At 42.1% G+C, this 21,796-nt stretch overlaps 1 protein-coding gene across 1 annotated transcript in view; it reads right to left on the bottom strand.

Annotated features, from left to right (window-relative positions):
* The window catches only part of B3GLCT (beta 3-glucosyltransferase), a 1,154,157-nt gene that overhangs the window by 291,676 nt on the left and 840,685 nt on the right, over positions 1-21,796 (bottom strand). The window contains exon 8 of the mRNA XM_082244867.1: positions 21,652-21,715. Within this exon, the coding sequence (XP_082100993.1) occupies positions 21,652-21,715 (64 nt within the window). The remainder of the gene's footprint in view (positions 1-21,651; positions 21,716-21,796) is intronic.

The raw sequence follows: 21,796 nt of genomic DNA, 5'->3' as shown, positions 1-21,796 counted from the left end.
TGTCACAGAGGGAACTTAGGAAAGGAAGAGGTACAGGGTTGCTGTGTGATAGCTCCTTTATGAGGATGTGATTTTGACAGGGCTGGAAAAGAGAAGGATGACCATTCTCTAGTGTACTAGTGAGCAAGTTATTAACAGATGTCGGTTTGTGTGCGCCCCCAGGCAAACATCACCTATAATGACCCACCCAAGATCAAGTTTTTGGGCATATGGGGTGTTGTGAGGACCATTGATCAGTTTTCTTGCTTTGTGGGCTTGCAAGATATTCCTCCCTAGGAATAAGATTATCTGAGCCTGATCATCTAGTTCTGGTATGAGATGTGCTATGTGATTCAGGTGAGTCTGGTGAACTGCTGCATCTGGTGTGGGGATCTGATTGCACTCTATTATGGTCGGTAAGAGTAGGCATGTCTTACCATCCATAGATTTGATTTGTAGGCCTTCAGCTCTTCTCCCCGCCGTCTCCACTGTACCTGCACAGGTCCTAAGGGAGTAAGGACTGCTGGGGCCCTTAATATATAGAATGTCAAATAACACAGACCTAGCTAGTGACTTATTACTCTGATCACCCAAGATGGCGTACAGTTTGACTGCTTTGTCTGTGTCCTTTTGGGTAAACTCTTACTAGACAGATTTTGGAACAGGATCTGCCACCCATAATTCCTTTGCAGACTCCAGTGCACTGTGAAGTGATTGCTATTGTGTCTGTACTAGAATCTTTGGCCTCCCCACCATACTCCTTGTCACTATGGGCAGGTGGGAAGGTTCTTGGAGCTGGCCCTGGGTGTAGAGCTGTGTTGTGATCTGGGCTGCCACACTCTGTACACTGACTTTACAGCCCTTGGCCAACTGTGTTGATGTAGAGCAGCACTTGTAACAGATGTTTTTTTCTTTGAGGAAGGCCTTGCGATCCCGGATGGTCTTTGTCCAGAAGGTTGTGCATTTCAGAAGAGGATCTGGTATCTTATGCAGAGGGCAGAACTTAGCAGGGCCACTGTCTTGATCCTCTGGCTGAGACTCTACAGATCTGTGGGAAGAAATGTTAGTTTTGTGCACTGCTACTGGAGCCCTGAGTTGCTTAGGGCCACAAGAAGTGGCATAAGACACTGGAAAAATGAAGCTGGGGTCATCTTCTGTTCCTGTTTGTCTGTCTACAAAGTCCACAAACTCTTTAAAGGGTGGAAAAGGTACATTGTGTTTTTGTTTGTAGTTACAGCCATGAGCGATCCATCTTTCTTCCAACTCATAAGGACGTTTTTGTGCTAAGGAGTTAATACCCGAGTCAAGATAAGAAAGGCCAGGTAAGTCTCCTTCTGCTTTAGCAAATGGTAACTCCATACACAGGTCACTGAATTCTCCGAGTCTTTGGTAACCTCTACTAGGTATTTTTGGGAAGTCCTCTATCCTTTTAAATAGTGTACTCTCTATAGCCTCTGGTGAGCCATAATGTCTATCCAGTCTGCTCCAGATGTTTATAAGGCCTATCTCAGGGTGGTTTATATTAATGTCTCTGGTCCTTTTGGCATGCTCAGCAGAATAATTGCCAGGCCACTTTACGAGGAAATCTATCTGTTCCCTGCAGGATAGATCTAGACCTTTGATGGCATTCTGCAAAAAAAGATTGCCATGCCCTGTAATGCTGGGGGTGATCACTAAATTTGACAAGTCCTTGGTTAACTAACTCACGTATTGCAAGGAACGTAGCAAGGTCTACAGTTGCCTGATTAGCATTGGGGTAGGCTGCTGGTGTATTGTGGTGTGGTGTATAGGCATACCTGGTAGAAGTCTCTTCTTTAGGCAGGCTGGGTTCATACTTGCATAAGGTTTGCAGCTTGTACCGGCTTGTTTCATACTTCCTTGGACCGAAAGCAGGTGCTTGATGCTTGTATGAAGGCTGAGTACCTTCCAGAGTAGGTTTGGTTGAAGCTGGATAGCCTGGATCTCGGTCAGATTTTTCTTGCTTGTAGCACTGGGGTTCAAGGTCGGCTTCTTGCTGCTTTATTTTATGTGACTCACTGACGCCATGTTTGATTTCTTTCTGTGGAGTACTGCTTGGGTTAGAGTGCTGGTAGACATAATCTGAAGTGTGCTGCATGGAATCTTGGTGGTCCTCCTCTAGACCCAGTATGCGGCTACCTACTCTTGGCTCATTGTAGACAGCTGCTTCTAATACTTCTGCAATGGCGGCAGCAGCGTCTCGGTCCACTGCCAGCCTCTTCATGCTAGCTTCTAGGATAGCCTGCTGCATTTTCAGAGATGCCTTTTGCTGAGCTAGTTCAGCCTCCAGGCGTACTCTTTGTTGTTCTTTCTCTTGCTCCATGCCTACTCTCTCTCGTTCCACGCGTACGCTCTGTTGCTCCATGAATACTCTCTCCTTCTCTCTCTCTTGCTTCTGCCTCACCTTTTCTGCTTCAAGGTGAGCCTTTTCTCTTTTCATCTGCAACTCTTGGTCTGGGAATGCAGCCCTGGCCCTCGCTGCTTCGGCTTTCGATTGGGACAATTGCTGCTGCATTTGCGACAGATGACTTGGATGAGCTTGCTAGCGATCATGTTTTGTAAAAAAAATGCTCCACTGGGAGACATGGCTGCAGGGAAGAAGTTGTTCTGCTGTGTAGAGACCACTGTAGTGTCGATGCTGCATGACAGAGCGCATCTCTGTGTAGCCTGGCTGCTTGCTTCACCTGCTGAAGGCCAGTTTCATCAAAGGCTTCTGACTGTATGGATACTGCGTGGCCCGGGTTGTACAGTCTTCCGAAGACCCCAGAGGTCAGCAAAAATTTTACTGTTCTGTCTATAGGACAGAGAGCTAAACCTTCCTGCTCCATAAACTTCAGATACAATATTTCTTTGATCTCAAATTTATTAGAGCAAGCCAGGTGAAACTACAAATTCATAAAAATAGTCATCAATCAGTACAAAATTGCATACAATAAAGAAACAATGCACTAAAATACAGGATGGGATGACAAGAACTCACTTTTTAAGCTCTCTCAGGGGTGATGGCGAGAGATTAAGGAAACATGCCTTGCTGCCTGCTGTATCTTCTAAAACTGATGGCTGATTCCCTTCTTGTAGAAATTCTACCAAGAATGCACTGGTTCCTAACAACTTTATTTAACACATTCTGTGAGTTTACAATATGTAATAATTGCAGAACAGTCAAAGCTATACCAGAAAAGAACAGTATGTGGCGCCCTGCATTTAACTTACTTGTGTGAATCAAGAAAACCCAACATGTTATTTTAAACAACATAAACACAAGTATTCTGAATAGAAGTCTGGTGGGCAGAGCACTCTAGGTTATGCCTGTCTCTAACCCCTACTCACCCCCAAAACTGCCCCTATGGAACACCCCTTGTCTCCACCCCTACACACCTCCTATCACCACCCCCTTTTTAGAACAGCAAGTATCATTTGGGGGGATATACAAGGTAAATTGTATGGGATATGTTATGGGATATGTTAATAAAAAGAAATTCAGTAAAATGTACAAAACATTAGAAATATTCAGTGCTTACCAAAGTATGCTCAGGTGCACTTCCAGCTAGTTCCATTTCCAGAAAAAGACAGTCCCCAATGTCCAACAAGAGACAGTCCCCAATGTCCAACAAGAGACATCCCCCAATGTCCAGCAAGAGACAGTCCCCATAGTCCAACAAGAGACAGGCCCATATCCAGCAAAAGACCAGCCCATATACAGTAAGGCAGCCACATATACAGCAGGACACAGTCCCCTATACAGCAAGAGACAGTCCCATATACAGTAAGAGACAGGTCCCAAATACAGCAAGAGACAGGCCCCATATACAGTAGGAGACCGTCTCCTATATCCAGCAAGAGACAGTCTCTATATACAGCAAGAGACAGTCCACTTATACAGCAAGAGGCAGTCCACATATACAGCAAGAGGCAGTCCACATATACAGCAAGAGGCAGTCCACATATACAGCAAGAGACAGTACACATATACAGCAAGAGACAGTACATATATACAGCAATAGACAGTCCCCAAATACAGTAGGAGAGAGTCCACATATACAGTAAGAGACAGCCCTCAAATACAGCAAGAGACAGCCCCCATATACAGCAAGAGACAGCCCCCATATACAAAAAATGGCAGGCCTCACATAGAGTAAGAGAGAGGCCGATATAAAGTAAGAGAAAGCCCCCATATACAGCAAGAGGTAGCCTTCATATACAGCAAGAAACACTCCCCATATACAGCAAGAGACAGGCCCCATATACAGCAAGAGACAGGCCCCATATACAGCAAGAGACAGGCCCCATATACAACAAGAGACATGCCCCATATACAACAAGAGACATGCCCCATATACAACAAGAGACAGGCCCCATATACAACAAGAGACAGGCCCCATATACAGCAAGAGACAGGCCCCATATACAGCAAGAGACAGGTCCATATACAGCAAGAGACAGGCCCCATACACAACAAGAGACAGGCCCCATATACGACAAGAGACAGGCCCCATATACAGCAAGAGACAGGCCCCATATACAGCAAGAGACAGGCCCCATATACAGCAAGAGACAGCCCACTATCCAGGCAGCATTATTAGACAGTGAGGAAGCCCCTATATTCATTCAGCAGCAACACTGACAGTTTAAATAATTACTAAAATCAATATACTTACCTCAGGCAGGCATGTAATGTACTTCAGGCAATGAGAAGTCAGGAGTCTCAGGAGAGGACACCACATGGCAGTTCTTTCTCAAAGGACCATCCACTCTGCTACAGGGAGAGGCGGAGTGAAGCTGATAGTACTCCACCCTCCACCAAGGCTTAAGCCGACACTATAGGTGCTGTGTCGGTTTATGTGGCCACATGCTTACCCTGCGACTGCAGCAGCATAAAGCAAGCTATTAACCACTTAAGCCCCGGAAGATTTTACCCCCTTCCTGACCAGGGGGTATTTTGCGATTCGGCACTGCGTGACTTTAACGGACAATTGCGCGGTAATGCGATGCTGTACCCAAACGAATTTGACATCCTTTTTTTCTCACAAACAGAGCTTTCTTTTGGTGGTATTTGATCACCTGTGCGATTTTTCGATCATGCGCTATAAACAAAAAAAGAGCGTCAATTTCGCAAAAATAGCAATATTTTCACATTTTTTATATGAAATTCCCCCAAAAAAATGTAAAAATCAAAATTTTTACATATGTTTGGTAAAAAAAAAAAAATCGCAAAAAGCGTATTTTGATTGGTTTGCGCAAAAGTTATCGCGTTTACTAACAAAGGGAAAGATTTTTTTATCATTTTTGTTGTTTTTTTTTTTTAACGCGTAATGGCGGCGATCTGCGATTTTTTTGCGGTAATGCGACATTGCGGCGGACAGATCGGACCCTTGACTGACATTTTTGACACTTTTGGGGTTACCAGTGACATTTCTACAGTAATCGGTGCTATACATATGCACTGTTACTGTAAAATTACACTGGCAGTGAAGGGGTTAACTTTTTTGAGAGGGAGGGGCTATGTGTGTCCCTAGGGGCGTGATTCTAATTGTGATTGGCTGTGGCTTGAGATGTATGAACAGTGATCAACGGTTCTACATAGTAGAACCGTATGATCATCATTCATACACTGGGGAGAATGACAGGCGGCTTGTTTACATTAGCCGCCTGCCTTTCTCCCTCTCCCCCGACGATCGCCGAGTGACCGGCGGACATCGAGTCCACCGGTCACACGCGCGGGGGGGGGATCCGTGACCACTCGGGAGCGCGCCTCCGGTGGCGCGCGCTCGCTCCCTAGACCCTCACAGGCTAGCGGCGTAGACCTACGTCACTCTGCCTGTGAGGGGCTGACCGCCGCAGTAAATAGTCGTGTGGCGGTCGGCAAGTGGTTAAAAAATCTGCTCTGTGGCTGTGGCGGAACTGCGTTCCAGCAAGTTCCGGCAGAAAAAAAGCCCTGCCTAAGAGGATGAAACATTAATGTCTAATATGTATGTTTATTAGACCTTTGCTTAACAAACACAATACAGATGATGACTGGAGTAGCACTTTGGTTAACCAGAGGGGTTAGGGCAATGATTCTCAGACACTTCACATATCAGTCTTTAGTCCTGACATTTACAGTTTGGAACAGGGTAGTAGTAGGAAGTAAGGCAACAATGACAAAACCAGTGCTCTAAAGCAGCGGTCCCCAACATTTGTCACTGGGGACCGGTTTAGTTGAAGACAAATCTTCATCTGCTCTGAGTAGTCCAAAAAAATCCATCTACACAGTACATAATCACTGTCAAAAATCCAACCTTTCATAGACATCTTAAAGACTCTGTAATGACTTTATAAAGATAAAAAATCAGCAGCCTCTAAGATCTTGCTATTATGGCTCCTGGGCCATTATGACCGGCAAAGCTCCAGGACTTCAAAGTAGTGTCAGATTTTGCTCTACCTCCCACCTTCCTATTGGTCTATCAGTATCATGGGCAGCCTTTCTTGAAAATGGAATGTGCAGGAGACAGGAAAGGCAAGTCGAAACTTTGCCTTTTTTAAAACCTGGGGAAACAGGGTTCTGCAGGCAACTGACTTGAATTCAACAGAAAATCTTTGGAAAGAACTAAAGATCAGAGTTCATTGAATAGGCCCATGGAAACTTCAAGATTTGAAGACTATTTGTGTGGAAGAATTGGCCAAAATTGAACCTAAGCAATGAATGCGACTAGTTTATCCATAAAGGAGGCGCCTTGAAGCTGTCATTACCAACAAAGGATTTTGTACCAAGTATTAAATACATTTCATTTAGTATGTTCAATACTTTTTCCCTGTGTCATTCCATTTTATTACACATAACCTAATTTCTGAACAGATTTGTTTTGTTTTCTTTGTATGCATGAATTTCATAGGTTATTACCGACATGTGAAAATTTGTCAATAGCACCTTTAAAATGTATTTACCTAAACAAAAGTGACAGGTTAAATGCCTATTTTACCCGCTAAATATTTATCTCACAGGCAGCAAGAAAAAAAAAAAAACACATAGCTCTAAGCCTTACCCACTGAAAGGTTCTGGCTAAATTTGAATTGTAATGAAAAAAAAAAAAATACATAAATAAATATAATCACTGTTAGTATGCATAAACAAAATAAAAAAAAAAGATAACGTACATACCTAAAAAATATATACATTTAATGCTTGGGGTTCTAAGTAATTTTCTAGCAATCTACTGATTTTAACTTGTAAACATGTGTCAGAAATAGGCTTGGTCCCTAAGTGGTTAATGATTCCCCCAACATTTTGCACACATTTTCCATCTTTTTTTAATTAAAAAAAAAAAAGTCAGAAAAAGTGTTCATTGAAATAAATATAGAGCATACAATTCTAGAACACTTACAGCAATATAATATACACACTTGTCATCCTGAAAAAGCACAGGTTACATAACAATCCATACCAAAGTACTACCTCCCGTGCTATGCATTAAGGCATAAACATCTGACTATAATGCTTGTAAGGAGCTAAAAAGTTAGGCTAAATAGGAGGCACACTGGCTGTGCTGTGATTAGTGGGTTCCAGCTTTGATTGACTGCCCGTACCCACTGATTGGCGAGGCGGAAGACAGGACAGAGCTCTGTCAATGTACACAATACAAAACTGTGTCCTGTCAGCAGGGAAGTGCTGGTTTTTGTTTCCCTGACACTTTATAGAGAGAGATTCCAGAATGTTGAATGGTTAAACATTGCTTGTATATCATTTTTTGTTTATTAACCTTTATTAACCAGGATACAATGAGAATCAGCTAAATAGACTCGATGTCCGCCGGTCACTCGGCGATCGTCGGGGGAGAGGGAGGGGTTTGTGTCTTGCTAGTTTAGTAAATATCGAGGAAGAAACCTGTTGTCTTTAACCATTATGCAACACTGACAGTTGCAAAGATTTGCCCATTGGGACTTTAAATGAAGTGCGACAAGCCCAATGATGAAATATAAAATGCAGGTTTAGCCCCGGTTCACACTAGGGCGACCTGTGAGGCGACCTGGTCGCCTCACAGGTCGCCGCAGGTCGCCTCCAATAGGAAAGCTGCGGACCCGTTCTAATAGGAGCGACACAAGTCGCTCCGACTTAGAAAAAGGGTCCGGAGCTTCTTTGGGGCGACCAGGAGGCTACCGCCATAGACTTCAATGTTATGAAGTCCGTGGCGGCCGCTCCGAGGTCGCGGCGCGCTGCTCGCACCGCGATCTCGGAGGTCGCTCCTATGTGAACCGGCGCTTATTGGAACATACAATGTCAGCAAGTAAACACAGACAAGTACCGTATTATTAAACAGATTTGTGATGTTATACATAGTATATTATATTTTCATGGTCAAGTTCAGTATTCCATAGAACAATTCATGGCAGGTATGAAAATCCATCCTTGTACCCCGACGCATTTCGTGAACAGCCGTCCACAACCTCAGGGGTTGATGCGATACATAATTTCTATGAAATAAAACAGTTTGTGGCATGTAATAAAGATAGTAGATAATGTTATACTAATGCAAAACACTAAGGAGCCACCAAGAGGCCCATACTTACAAATCTGTTAAAAAGAAATTGCATGCTTATGTTCCATTGGCTGCCATTGGGAATGTCTATCTCGGGAGCTGTGGGCCTGGGATCCACGAGGGCCCAGCAGGACAGACAGGGCCAAATGCAAGCACAAACCAACATAGTGTGGCATCCACACTGATAGGAGACATATCTATGTTACAGACTCATTTCTAAAGTGTATATGAATAGCAATATCAGCAATCAGTACAAGGAGTATTATACTGTGCAGTAAGTAGGGGTATCAACTAGTAACACTAGTGAGCCTGAGTTCAAAAAGTATGAATCTGATGTGCAGATTAAATGCTAAAAGTGAGCAATAAAGCAAAAAAAAAGGAGCAAAGATGTGCAATTAAAATAAATGAAAAGACAAAACAAGAACCAAAACAAGTAGCCCCCAGGACCCAGAAGCTTCAAAGGAAAAAATAGTGAATTAAGGTGACCTACCTACGAGGGAATATGTAACAACAAAGTACTATATTGACTGATGTGCAATCAAAGTGAAATAAACACGAGTCCTAGGTGCATTGGATATATCATATTATGTAAGGCTCAAGGAGAATTGGAGAGAGTGAGGATGGAAATAGACTCCAAGTGTATGTGGTAAGGAAGGAAGGAAAAAGAAAAAGAAAGAGAAAGGGGGATAAACAGTCACAAAATCACCAGTCTCAATTACAGAAAAAGTGGATATAGTAAAGCAATGCTCTGGCAAGGGGTTGCATGTGTCATCATCGACCATTGTGGTGCCACTGAAGGCAAGTGCAGTGCTAGGCTCTCTTATGTGTACCTGTAACGAGCCACCATTGGACCCCACCCAAAGTCAAGTGGGTGCGGCTGACTGGGGAAGAGAGAAGCGTCCCCAGCAATGGCCGCGACCATGTGGGGAGGACAGCGCTGAGCGCACATCCAACCACACCATGGTGCAACATGGCCGAGCGGACTGGTGCGATGACATCATGGCGGGGGCGCCGGCGTGCTACCCTGAGTCCTCCACGTGATGCAGACACTCTCACAGGCACCACCCACCCATCAGGATGGGCAGGCGGGGACTGCGAAGGATGAAAAAGCATCGCAGCTACCTGGACAGAGGCACCAATTGCAGCTCCAGGGAAAAGAGCATGGGATAATTGGTTGGAAAGTTCTCATCATATAACAGTATAGCCGTGATGGCACGAAGTATAAAAATGCAAAAAATACAGGCTTGGCATGCGATGAGGATGGAAGCACACCGAGGAGCTCCTCGGCTTTAGCGCCTCTTTTGCCTTTTTCTCCCAGCCTCATAGGCTTCGCACAATGGGCAGACTGTCCCGGCACACACCGCACATTCGTCTGCAGCGCTCCTCTACCTCAGCAGCAGCGAGAAACATCTCAGACATCTTCAAATCACAAATCTCCTCACGAGGCAGCAAGATGGCGCTGGTCCGCAGAGAAGGGGAAAACAGTGGGGAATCTCTTTCAGCATCAGAGGACATAGTAAGCAGAGACTCTCCTGCTGACATGCTGCTTACTATAGCAGCTATGACAACGATAGCTGCAGACATTGAGTCGACATTTTGGGGCAGCGATTACAGATCTGAAAGCCGACATACTGGTGCTGACAGAACAATTATCTACAGCTGAAAAGGCAGGGAATCAGAGGGACAAGGCATTTGAAGACTGGAACAGATTACCATTACCCACTCGCAACACTTTATTGATGTCAGCAGACATCTAGAAGACCTCGACAACCGAGGGAGACGAAATAACCTACGGGTAAGTGGGGTTCCTGAGTCAGTTACACCAGATCAAATTACGCAGGCCTTGCAGAAAATCTTCAATAATATCTTAGAACGCCATATGGATGCAACAATAGACTTTGTACATGCCCATAGAGCCCTCAGGGCTAAAGGCCCTGAATCTGGGCCCCACCAGGACATTATATGTTGTTTCCAGAGTTTTGCTCTGAAGGAAGAACTTTTATTGACAACTCAATTCTAATATTTCAAGACTTATCTCAAAATAACCCTAAAAATTTTCCTCAGGGAAAAGGATCTCGCAATGGAAAACAACATGTGTTGAGGCCCCCGAACAACCTGGCGGACTTCTGTGATGGATTACAGATACCACTAGTTGAGCTTCCAGACTGGTATCAGGAATATAAGCTGCCACCTTTCACTAGGAGTCAGCAACACACTGTTCAACTCAACAGATAAATGTGCACACAAGAAAAGCTGGAGACACATTATTTTCTTGCATATAACGCATACCAAAATGTTGTACACTTCTTGTGGGAAACATCTTACAGTAATCTCACACAATATACGAGAACTCAAAATCCCCGAAAAAACATCGACCTTACTAAGAAAATAAAAAAAAAATCGAAACAACACTTTACGCTCCTACAGGAAACACATTTTAAAACTGACCAGATCCCTAAACGTAGGTCTCCATACTTTCCTACGGCATACCATGCCACCAACTCTAGCTCGAAAACGAAAGGTGTAACCATACTATTTAGTAAAGAAGCCTCCTTCACTGCGTTGCAACAACTAGCTGACCCAGAAGGCAGGTACTTATTCTTTAAAGGATCATATGCCGGGACAACTACAACACTAGCCAATGTCTATTTTCCTAACAGATCACATACATCTTTTTGTAGGAAGATTGTTCACAAACTTTCATGGTTCGTCTCAGGGCGTATTATACTTGGAGGAGACTTTAACGTTCCTCTTATCCCACTGACACCTCATCAGTAAAGTCATGTGTCAAAAATAAAACAATGAAAAGCATTAAGACAATGCTAAGGACACTTATGGCAGCGGACTCTTGGAGATCCTTAAACTCTACAGGCAAAGACTTCACACATTACTCAATCCCACATAACAGATATTCTCGTATAGATTATATGTTCATCTCATAACGAGATTTAACAAACATCTAAAGGGCTTCCATTGGCTCCCAAACCATGCTCCAATATCCCTAACATTACAACCTCAATCGACACTACCAAAAGACTTTAATTGGCAACTAAACGCATCTCTCCTAACGGATCCTATCTCCCTATACAAAGGCCCTTCCGCTAAGATAAAAATAAAAGACTCCTTCTCAGTTTGATACTTATGGATATATATCCAACTTAAAAATCAACTATTCCAAATAAGAGGCCTTAAATCTTACCATACCCTTCTAAAAGTTTGCACTACTAAAAGCAAACTGACCCTTTAAATAAATGGGATCACGGTACATTGAAATACCTGGGGGTATGATTAACCCCCTCCATCAACAACCTGTATGACAAAAATATTCTACCTCTATTGAACTCAATTAAAACAGACCTAAGCTCCCGGAATAGAAAATTATTTTCCTGGTTTGGTAGAGCGGCCATTTTCAAAATGACAATTCTTCCTAAACTGCTGTATCTTTTCCACACCCTTCCAATCACTATACCAAACAGCTTCTTTCGTAAATTAGGAACCCTACAAACACAATTTGTTTGGGCACACAAACCGCCGAGAATACCACACCAACTCATCACTAGAGTGAAAGAGAAGGAAGGAATGGGTCCACCAGACTTTCAAAACTAATATTTTGCAACACATAACTAGAATTATCGATTGGCACTGCCACAGTTCTAGCAAAGACTGGGTACACCTGGAATCTGAAACAGCCGCCGCCAGTACAACATTCGCCCTGGATCCCCTGGCCTTCTTGCCCAGCAGGGCTAAAACACCACCCATTAGTGGGGTCGACTTTGAGAATATTCCACAAACTAGCAAAGACCCATAGAATCTCTAGCGCTCCTACCCCACTTACCCCTCTAGCAGGAAATCCTGAATTTCCTCCTGGCATTGACAACCCATGGTTTTACACCACTACTAACAGTGGACCCCTTTTTGCCCTTCAATTGTTAGCAAAAGTGTAAATAATTTCACTCACAAAGAATAAACTGAGTGAATCACAAACACCTCCAACTTTTAGGACGTATATACAAATCCATAACTATCTCATATTTCATAGATATTTCATAAAAATTATGTATTGCATCAACCCCTGAGGAAGTGAACCCTCGGGTTACCAGGATGCATTTTCATACCTACCATGGATTGTTCTATGAAATACTGAACTTGACCATGAATATATAATATACTGTGTATAACATTACAAATATGTTTGAGGATACGGTACTTGTCTGTGTTTACTTGCTGACATTGAATGTTCCAATAAACTTGCATTTTATATTTCATCATTGGGCGTGTCACACCTCATTTAAAGTCCCAAGGGCAAATCTTTGCAACTTTCTATGTTACTTAGGGATGGAGGTGCATCACGGGGTGCATCAGGGCATAATTTATTATTGTCATTCAACACTGGTCCCCGTATGAAATTGTTGGAATTTTTTTATGATCACACAAATAGAGCTTTCTTTTGTTGTTATTTAATGACCACTGGGTTTATTTATTTTTTTAAAAAAAAAAAAAAAGGAAAAAGAAAAACAAACATTTCGGAAAAAAACATTTTCCTCACTGAACTTCTGGAGAGAGTTTTCTGCACTGAAAGTAAAGTGGCTGAATAATTTTGCACGCCCAATTTTTATTTGTTAAAAAAGTTTGAAATATCCAATAAATTTCATTCCACTTCATGATTGTGTCCCACTCGTCGTTGATTCTTCACAAAAAATTACAGTTTTATATCTTTATGCTTGAAGCCTGAAATGTGGCAAAAGGTCGCAAAGTTCAAGGGGGCCAAATACTTTAGCAAGGCACTGTGTGTGTGTATATATGTGTGTGTATATATATATATATATATATATACATATACAGTATATATATATATACATATATATATATATATACATACACACACATACTGTATATATATTTGAAAATCCATTATTCCTGATGAACAGGACTGCACAGATACCCCCTAAATGACCCATTTTTGGAAAGTAAACAATCCAAGGTTTTTAGTAAGAGGCATGGTGAATTTTTGAAGGTATAATTTTTTTGCCACAATTTTTCAGAAAAAGAAATAAAAAATAAATAAATAAAAAAATCGGTGTATAGTATTTAGTGTTTAGGAAAGTTAATGAATCCACAAACTATGGTATATGTATATCTGAAAATATCATCTCTTGAGGCCCGAAAATGCCAGAACGGTACAAATATCCCCCAAATAACCAGTTTTTGGAAAGTAGACAGTCCACGGTATACTAAGAAGTAGTGACAACATATTAAATATAAATATGTAATCGTTTTTTTTTTTTTTTTTTTTTAAATGTATTAATACTTTTTTCTTTTTTTTTTACTGTGACCATAGCAATGCAGTATTACCATATTAACACTATACTATTCTGGGAAAGGTGGTCAGGATTTTTTTTTTCTATACACTATGATTGTTTATAATAGTGAATTTCACTACTGTAAGCAACAATTTTTACAGAATAAAATCTATTCATTCAGTTCTTACTTTTGTGATTAGCTGTAATTGGTCACAGCGAATCACTACATATGGGCTATGATTGGCCCTGTCTGTACTATGTAATGACTATGGCCAAACACAGAAATCAAGACAACAGTTCACAATAAATGGCGTAAATAGAAGCCATCCAGTGTACATGCAGAAGGCATGTACACTGATCTGTCATCTGCTATGTCCGGTGGGCACAGCAGGGGGACAGATTGCACCAAAATGTGGCCCGTGGGGTGTGCGCAAGGTGCAATCCTTCGAGGATGACAGAGGTTGTCCACCCAGGGTAACAGTGCTCCTGTCCGGCCTTTTGTAAAAGCAGTTAAAGTGAGTTTTTCCTTATTAAAGGTTTGGTCTGTTTAAGGACAAATACAACCCATTGTTGTTGCTTATGAAGTTACCTTGATTCCCATATAGCTCAAATAAACTTTTCTTTCCCACAGCCAATTCTCAGGGTCTTTTATTCTTCCACTTAGAAACATAGAAAAGTGACGGCAGGAAAAGTGTGAGCAGTCCATTCAGTCTGCCGATTTTTTTTTTGTTAACTTTTTTGTCCGAGTATATATCTAGAGTATCTAACAAAAGTAAGTACACCTCTCACATTTTTGTTAATCATTTATTTTATTTTCAAGTGACAACACTGAAGAAATGACACTTTGCTACAATGTAAAGTAGTGAGTGTACAGCTTGAATAACAGTGTAAATTTTGTTGGAGATACAACAGCTTTTAGCTTATCCGATAAACTGCAGTTCACAAATAGGACAGTAGATCACAGAGCGATCAGCGCGTCCCGCACAAGGAGACCGCAGCTTATCCCCCGCAGAACGAGCTCCAACAGGACCTCGGGAGGACCCCCTGGACGAACTCTGCATACCCACCACTCAATTGAGATGCCTGTTTTTATCGTACTCCTGTGAGTAGTACTCCTGCTATTGTTAATAAAATGTTTTATTGCTACACTTAGATCGGCGCCCGGTCTTCTCTCTTCATATTTGCAGAACAGACTTCTTTCCAGAACAATAAAGAAAACTCCATATGAACTTTGGCACAATGAGAAGCCAAATGTAAAACACCTAAGAGTTTTTGGATGCAAAGCATTCATCTACATACCTGAAGAAAAACGCACCAAACTCCAAAACAGAGCATTTAAAGGTATCTTTGTTGGATACAGTGACAATGTCAAAGGTTACAGAATCCTTAATCCCAAAACAGACAAGGTTACCGTTAGCAACAGCATAACTTTTGTTGAAGATTTAAGAGACAATGTAATGACAACAGTAGAAGCAAGAATAGAAGAGAAAACTGACATTGACCAGCCTATCTCCATAACTTCTGAACAAACAGTTGAAGTGAGTGCAGACTCTACCAGTACTGAAGAGCAGATACAAGAAGGCTCAGACACAAAACGGAGACGTTCAACAAGAGAAAACAAAGGTAAACCACCTGTACGTCTCTCATACAAAGCAAGTACTGCCAGTATCAACAAACCTGCAACCTGGGAAGAAATATCTCAGCTTTCAGAACAAGGAGCAAGTAAATGGATAAAGGCTGCTAATGAAGAGATAAAATCCATGCATGACACTAAAACATGGACACTTACAGAACTACCACCCGGAAGGAAAGCCATAGGCTGTAAATGGACTTTTAAAGTGAAATACATTGCAGATGGCACAATTGAGCGATACAAAGCAAGGCTAGTAGCCAAGGGCTATTCTCAAAAATACGGAGAGGACTATGATGAGACATTTGCACCAGTAGTCAAGCACACTACAATAAGGACTTTACTGACAGTAGCCGTCACAAGGAAAATGCAAGTGAAACATTTTGATGTGAAAACCGCATTTCTACATGGCGAGCTAACAGAAGAAATTTACATGGAACAGCCGCCAGGGTTCAAAGATGAACAAAGGCCAGACCTAGTATGCAAACATTCGCAGGAGTATATATGGTCTAAAGCAAGCAGCCAGAGCGTGGAATAAAAAAATAAATGAAGTGCTTACACATCAAAACTTTCTGAGGAGTAAAGCAGACCCCTGCTTATACACAAAGAAATTGGCAGACAGATGGGTCTATATGCTTATTTATGTGGATGATATCCTGATTTGCTTTGAGCAAGAAGGGGATGAAGCAGAAATCCTAGAAAAACTAAATCAGAACTTCAACACCAAAGATCTTGGCAACATAAAGAATTACCTCGGCATCCAGATGGAGAGAGAGGAAGATAGCAGCTTTCTTCTGAACCAAAGACACAAAATACAAGAAATAATTGAAACATTTGGAATGGAAGACGCCAAACCAGTAAAGTCTCCTATGGAAACCAACTACCTAAAGGAGATGAATTGCCAAGATAACCCATTACCTACTAATACTCAATACAGGAAGGCAATAGGGAAATTGCTATATCTTACCACTGCTACAAGGCAGGACATTGCAGCAAGTGTTGGAATCCTATGCAGAAAGGTTTCAATGCCAAGTCAAAAGGACTGGAATGCTGTAAAGCGAATCATTCGCTATCTTAAAGGGACTTTGCACTACAAGCTAAAGTTACCAGCAAGTGATGAAAGCACCTTAACAGGATACGTGGATGCTGACTGGGCAGGAGACACCAGCGACAGGAAATCTACCAGTGGATACTTATTTTTTCTGTCAGGAGGTGCCATCAGTTGGACTAGTAAAAAGCAACTCTCTGTTTCACTGTTGTCTACTGAAGCAGAATACGTTGCTAGCGCAGGCAAGCCAAGAAGTTATATGGCTGAGACAGCTATTAACAGATTTGGGTCAACCACAGTTGGGACCAACAGAAATCTATGAGGACAATCAAGGATGCCTCGCACTTGCGCGCATGGAAGGAGTTAATTCAAGAACCAAGCACATTGATGTGAAATTCCACTTTCTTAGGGATCTTCAAGAGCAAGGTCTTCTTGAGTTACTTTATTGCCCAACTGAGGATATGACAGCAGATATCCTTACAAAGCCTCTGACCGCTGAAAGACACTCAAGGCTTACAAAGAAGATGGGTTTAATAGACTAAGCCTTAGCTGTTGAGAAGGGGTGTTGGAGATACAACAGCTTTTAGCTTATCCGATAAACTGCAGTTCACAAATAGGACAGTAGATGTCGCTAATGCTAAGTGATATGCTATGCATTTTCTAAGATGTGTATTTCCTGTACACTGTACTGTACTTGTTGATTATCTCTTCCTGTCTGTGTTCTTCTTACAAATGAGAAAGTGACATCTTTGCTATCTGTGGTTATGTTCCAATAAAAGAAGCCAGTTCCTGTTTACTCCACAATGTCTGATCTGAATGGACTCCGCTGCACCCAGTGATCGCACTCTGCAACAAATTTGCTGTCCCCTAAAAATAACTCAACACAGCCATTATTGTCTAAACTGCTGGCAACAAAAGTGAGTACATAAAAAGTAAATGAAAATGTCCACATTGGACCCAAAGTGTCAAAATTTTGTGTGGTCACCATTATTTTCCAGCACTGCCTTAACCCTCTTGGGCATAGAGTTCACCAGAGCATCACAGGTTGCCACTGGAGTCCTCTTTCACTCCTCCATGACGACATCACGGTGCTGGTGGATGTTAGAGACCTTGTGCTCCTCCACCTTCCATTTGAGGATGCCCCACAGATGCTCAAAAGGGTTTAGGTCTGGAGACATGCTTGGCCAGTCCATCACCTTTACCCTCAGCTTCTTTAGCAAGGCAGTGGTCATCTTGGAAGTATTTTAGGGGTCATTATCATGTTGGAATACCCAGTCTCGGAAGGGAGTGGATCATGCTCTGCTTCAGTATGTCACAGTACATGTTGGCATTCATGGTTCCCTCAATGAACTGTAGCTCCCCAGTGCCGGCAGCACTCATGCAGCCCCAGACCATGACAACCCCACCATCATGTTTGATTTTAGGCCAGACACACTTGTCTTTATACTCCTCACCTGGTTGCCGCCACACATGCTTGACACCATCTGAACCAAATAGGTTTATCTTGGTCTCATCAGACCACAGGACATGGTTCCAGTAATCCATGTCCTTCGTCTGCTTGTCTTCAGCAAATTGTGTGCAGGCTTTCTTGTGCGTCGTCTTTAGAAGAGACTTCCTTCTGGGATGACAGCCATGCAGACTAATTTAATGCAGTGTGCAGCGTATAATCTGAGCACTGACAGGCTGACCCCCCCCCCATCAACCTCTTTAGCAATGCTGGCAGCACTCAAACGTCTATTTCCCAAAAACAACCTCTGGATAAGACGCTGAGCACGTGCACTCAACTTTTTTGGTCGACCATGGCGAGGCCTGTTCTGAGTGGAACCTGTCCTGTGAAATCGCTGTATGGTCTTGGCCACAGTGCTGCAGCTCAGTTTCAGGGTCTTGGCAATCTTCTTATAGCCTAGGCCATCTTTATGTAGAGCAACAATTCTTTTTTTCAGATCCTCAGAGAGTTCTTTGCCATGAGGTGCCATGTTGAACTTCTAGTGACTAGTATGAGAGAGTGAGTGCGATACCACCAAACTTAACACACCTGCTCCCCATTAACACCTGAGACCTTCTAACAACTAAAGAGTCACATGACACTGGGGAGGGAAAAAGGCTAGTTGGGCGCAATTTGGACATGTTCACTTCGGGGTGTGCTCACTTTTGTTGCCAGAGGTTTGGACATTAATAGCTGTGTGTGGAGTTATTTTGATGGGACAGCAAATTTGCACTGTTATACAAGCTGTACACTCGCTACTTTACATTGTAGCAAAGTGTCCTTTCTTCAGTGCTGTTACATGAAAAGATATAATAAAATATTTACAAAAATGTGAGGGGTGTACTCACATTTATGAGATACTGTGTAATAATATATACTGTATATATATATATATATATATATATATATATATATATATACATACACACACACTGTATATACACACACAATATATATTAGGAACTTGCCAAAAGCCAGAGGTGGACCATATTAAAGTATAACTAGTATAGTATAAGGCAAAACATTTTTTTTTTTTTTCAGTTTTGGATAGGGATTTGAACGGTTGTCAGTTTTTATTGCTGTCTGTGCCCCAGTTAAAGTGATTGTAAAGTTTCATTTTTTTTCTATTAAATTCACAAACATGTTATACATGTTACCTCCTCTGTGCAGTTGGTTTTGCACAGGGCAGCCCATATTCTCCTCTTCTCAGGTCCCTGGCTGGAGCTCCTGGCCCCTCCCTCCTGTTGAGTGCCCCCCACAGCAACCAGCACCCGAGCTGAGCTGCAAATCCATGTATCCTTTCAGACACGGAGCTGCCGTTCGGCCCCACCCCCTCTCTCCTGATTGGCTGAGTCTGATTGACAGCAGCGGCAGCCAATGGCGGTGCTGCTGGGTCTTAGCCAATCAGGAGAGAGAGTCCCAGGGTGGCTGAGACATTACTGGACATCACTGAATCGAGGTGGGGCTCAGTTGAGTATTAGGGGGGCTCCTGCACACTGGAGGCTTTTTATCCTAATGCATAGAATGCATTAAGATAAAAAAAACCTTCTGACTTTACAACCCCTTCAAGAAGATTCATCCTCTCTATTTGCTCTGTTTACCAGTATGATTGAAAGTAACAGACTATTCCACAATTTGGGCTGTCCCCCAGAAAAGTAATAGAGGGGAAATCTTCCTATGGGGACACTGGTTCTGGTGACCTAGGGGTCATTAAGGAATTATCTTAATTGGCAGGGATTTCCTCTCACTTCCTGTTTGGATATGGGACAGGAAGTGAAGGGAAATCTCTGCAATGGGACACAAATGGCGAAAAAAATCTGAAGTGTTAAAACCTTCCTGTACTTTATCCAAACAGAAAAAAAAAATACCTATAGGTCTACTTTAAACAACATGGATATGTTTAAAATATGTAATTGATCTATCTTTCTTATTGTGAGGTTATACAAGACCGGCAGCTTTTGGGCAGTAAATATCCCTATTTCCTAATAGTGGTTTCATTTCCAGGAGAAACAGGTCTAGCCAGTGGGTATGAACATCGAGGGCACTTCTATAGTAAGAAAATAGATGCGGCACTTCCAGCAATAAGGAAAACTTTGTATTTATTGAAGAATAGATGGTCCGACACTAAACATACAGAACAACACACCGCACTTCTATAGTAACAGGATGCCAGGAAGAAGGGTGTGGGTAGGAGCGGGACAGGGCCGGCCGATAAAGAGGCAGAGCTGGGTGGACCTCTGCTGGGATCCTTACACAGACACCGATAACAATTTCAGGAAGTGACTGCGAGCAACCACATTGGCCTGCACAGGTACAACATTGTCTGTCAAGATCAGGAGGATTGCCGATTGTCTAGATTAGACTGGGGTTTCTATTCAAACACTTAGCCATTAGAATTATGCATAATATAAAGGTTTGATTTATTATACATTCAATGCAAGGGCACATTTTCATTTTTACGTGGAATTTTGTTACATAAGAATATCCGTTTAGTGATTTAGCCCCCGTTCACACTAAGGCGACCTGTGAGGCGACCTGGTCGCCTCACAGGTCGCCTTCCATAGGGAAGCTGCGGACCCGTTCTAATAGGAGCGACACAAGTCGCTCCGACTTAGAAAAAGGGTCCGGAGCTTCTTTGGGGCGACCAGGAGGCGACCGCCATAGACTTCAATGTTATGAAGTCCGTGGCGGCCGCTCCGAGGTCGCGGCGCGCTGCTCGCACCGCGACCTCGGAGGTCGTGGGGCGAAGTAGCGTCGCTTGTATGTGAACGCGGCCTTAAGGTCAAGTATATGCCCCCGTTTGGTTTTGGAACTCTAAACAAGTCTAAACAGAAACCTTGAAACTGTTCCTCTACAGAAAGTGATAAAACCACTCCTTTTGCCTGAAGTTGGTGCATGGTAGTCACTACATTTCAAGAAACAGATTAACTGCTCCAGGTAGTCGTGTGAATCATCTGCCCCTTTGGACATCAACGGGTGCCAGTCCGATCTGTAACTGCGGCATCAGACTGAAGAGATAAAGGTTGACTGCACTTCAATGATGTACCAGATAAAAAATCGTATATTGAAATCTTCACAATAAAAACTGCATACATCACAACTCCAACATTTGCGAGGACAGTTAATGTGTTTCACACAAAACAATATACTTACTCATAACTAAAGTACACTGATTGGAAGACAGTTTAAAATAATCAAAAGACAGCTGATCCCAATCATAGACTCAAAGCCTCCCAATGACTAATTTAGAAAAAAACCTTACAAAAGACCATCAATAATAGCAAAACTAACAAGCAAAATTATGAATTACACAAAAAGTGACAATCAAATAAAAGCCACTGATGTATAAGTAAATATATAAATTTAGACAGAATTTCAGTCTGACCCAATAAAAGGATTACATATATACCATATATAAATTCATAATATTTATATAAAGAAATATCAAAACATATTTGACAAAAGGACCACCTCAACCTTATATTGAAATTGAAAAAGGGTCAGCTGTCTTTTGATTATTTTAGCGGTCTTTTCCAATTAGTACTGACATTAGTGAGCGGCAAACACAAGACCAGCCCGGAGCTGCTGGAAGCTGGAATGGAGTTCCGCCACATTCCCGCTAAAAAATAAAAAAAATGGACAACTTTATTATTTCTAGTAAAGAAAAAAAAGCTTACCTCGTGTTTCAAGTCTATTGTGAAATCTGAAGTTGGTGGATCCTTAATAAGAATCTTAGCAAGCCTGGAAAATGCAAAATTAAAAAAAGATTTATTAAGACATCATAAAAAAGTATAAATAAACTTTGTGGAAAATAGACTGGAA

Source organism: Pelophylax lessonae (genome assembly GCF_965119305.1).
Source record: "Pelophylax lessonae genome assembly, chromosome: 2".
Taxonomy (NCBI): Eukaryota; Metazoa; Chordata; class Amphibia; order Anura; family Ranidae; genus Pelophylax; species Pelophylax lessonae.
The sequence above is the reverse complement of the archived record's forward strand: the minus strand, read 5'-3'. Positions and strand labels throughout refer to the sequence as shown.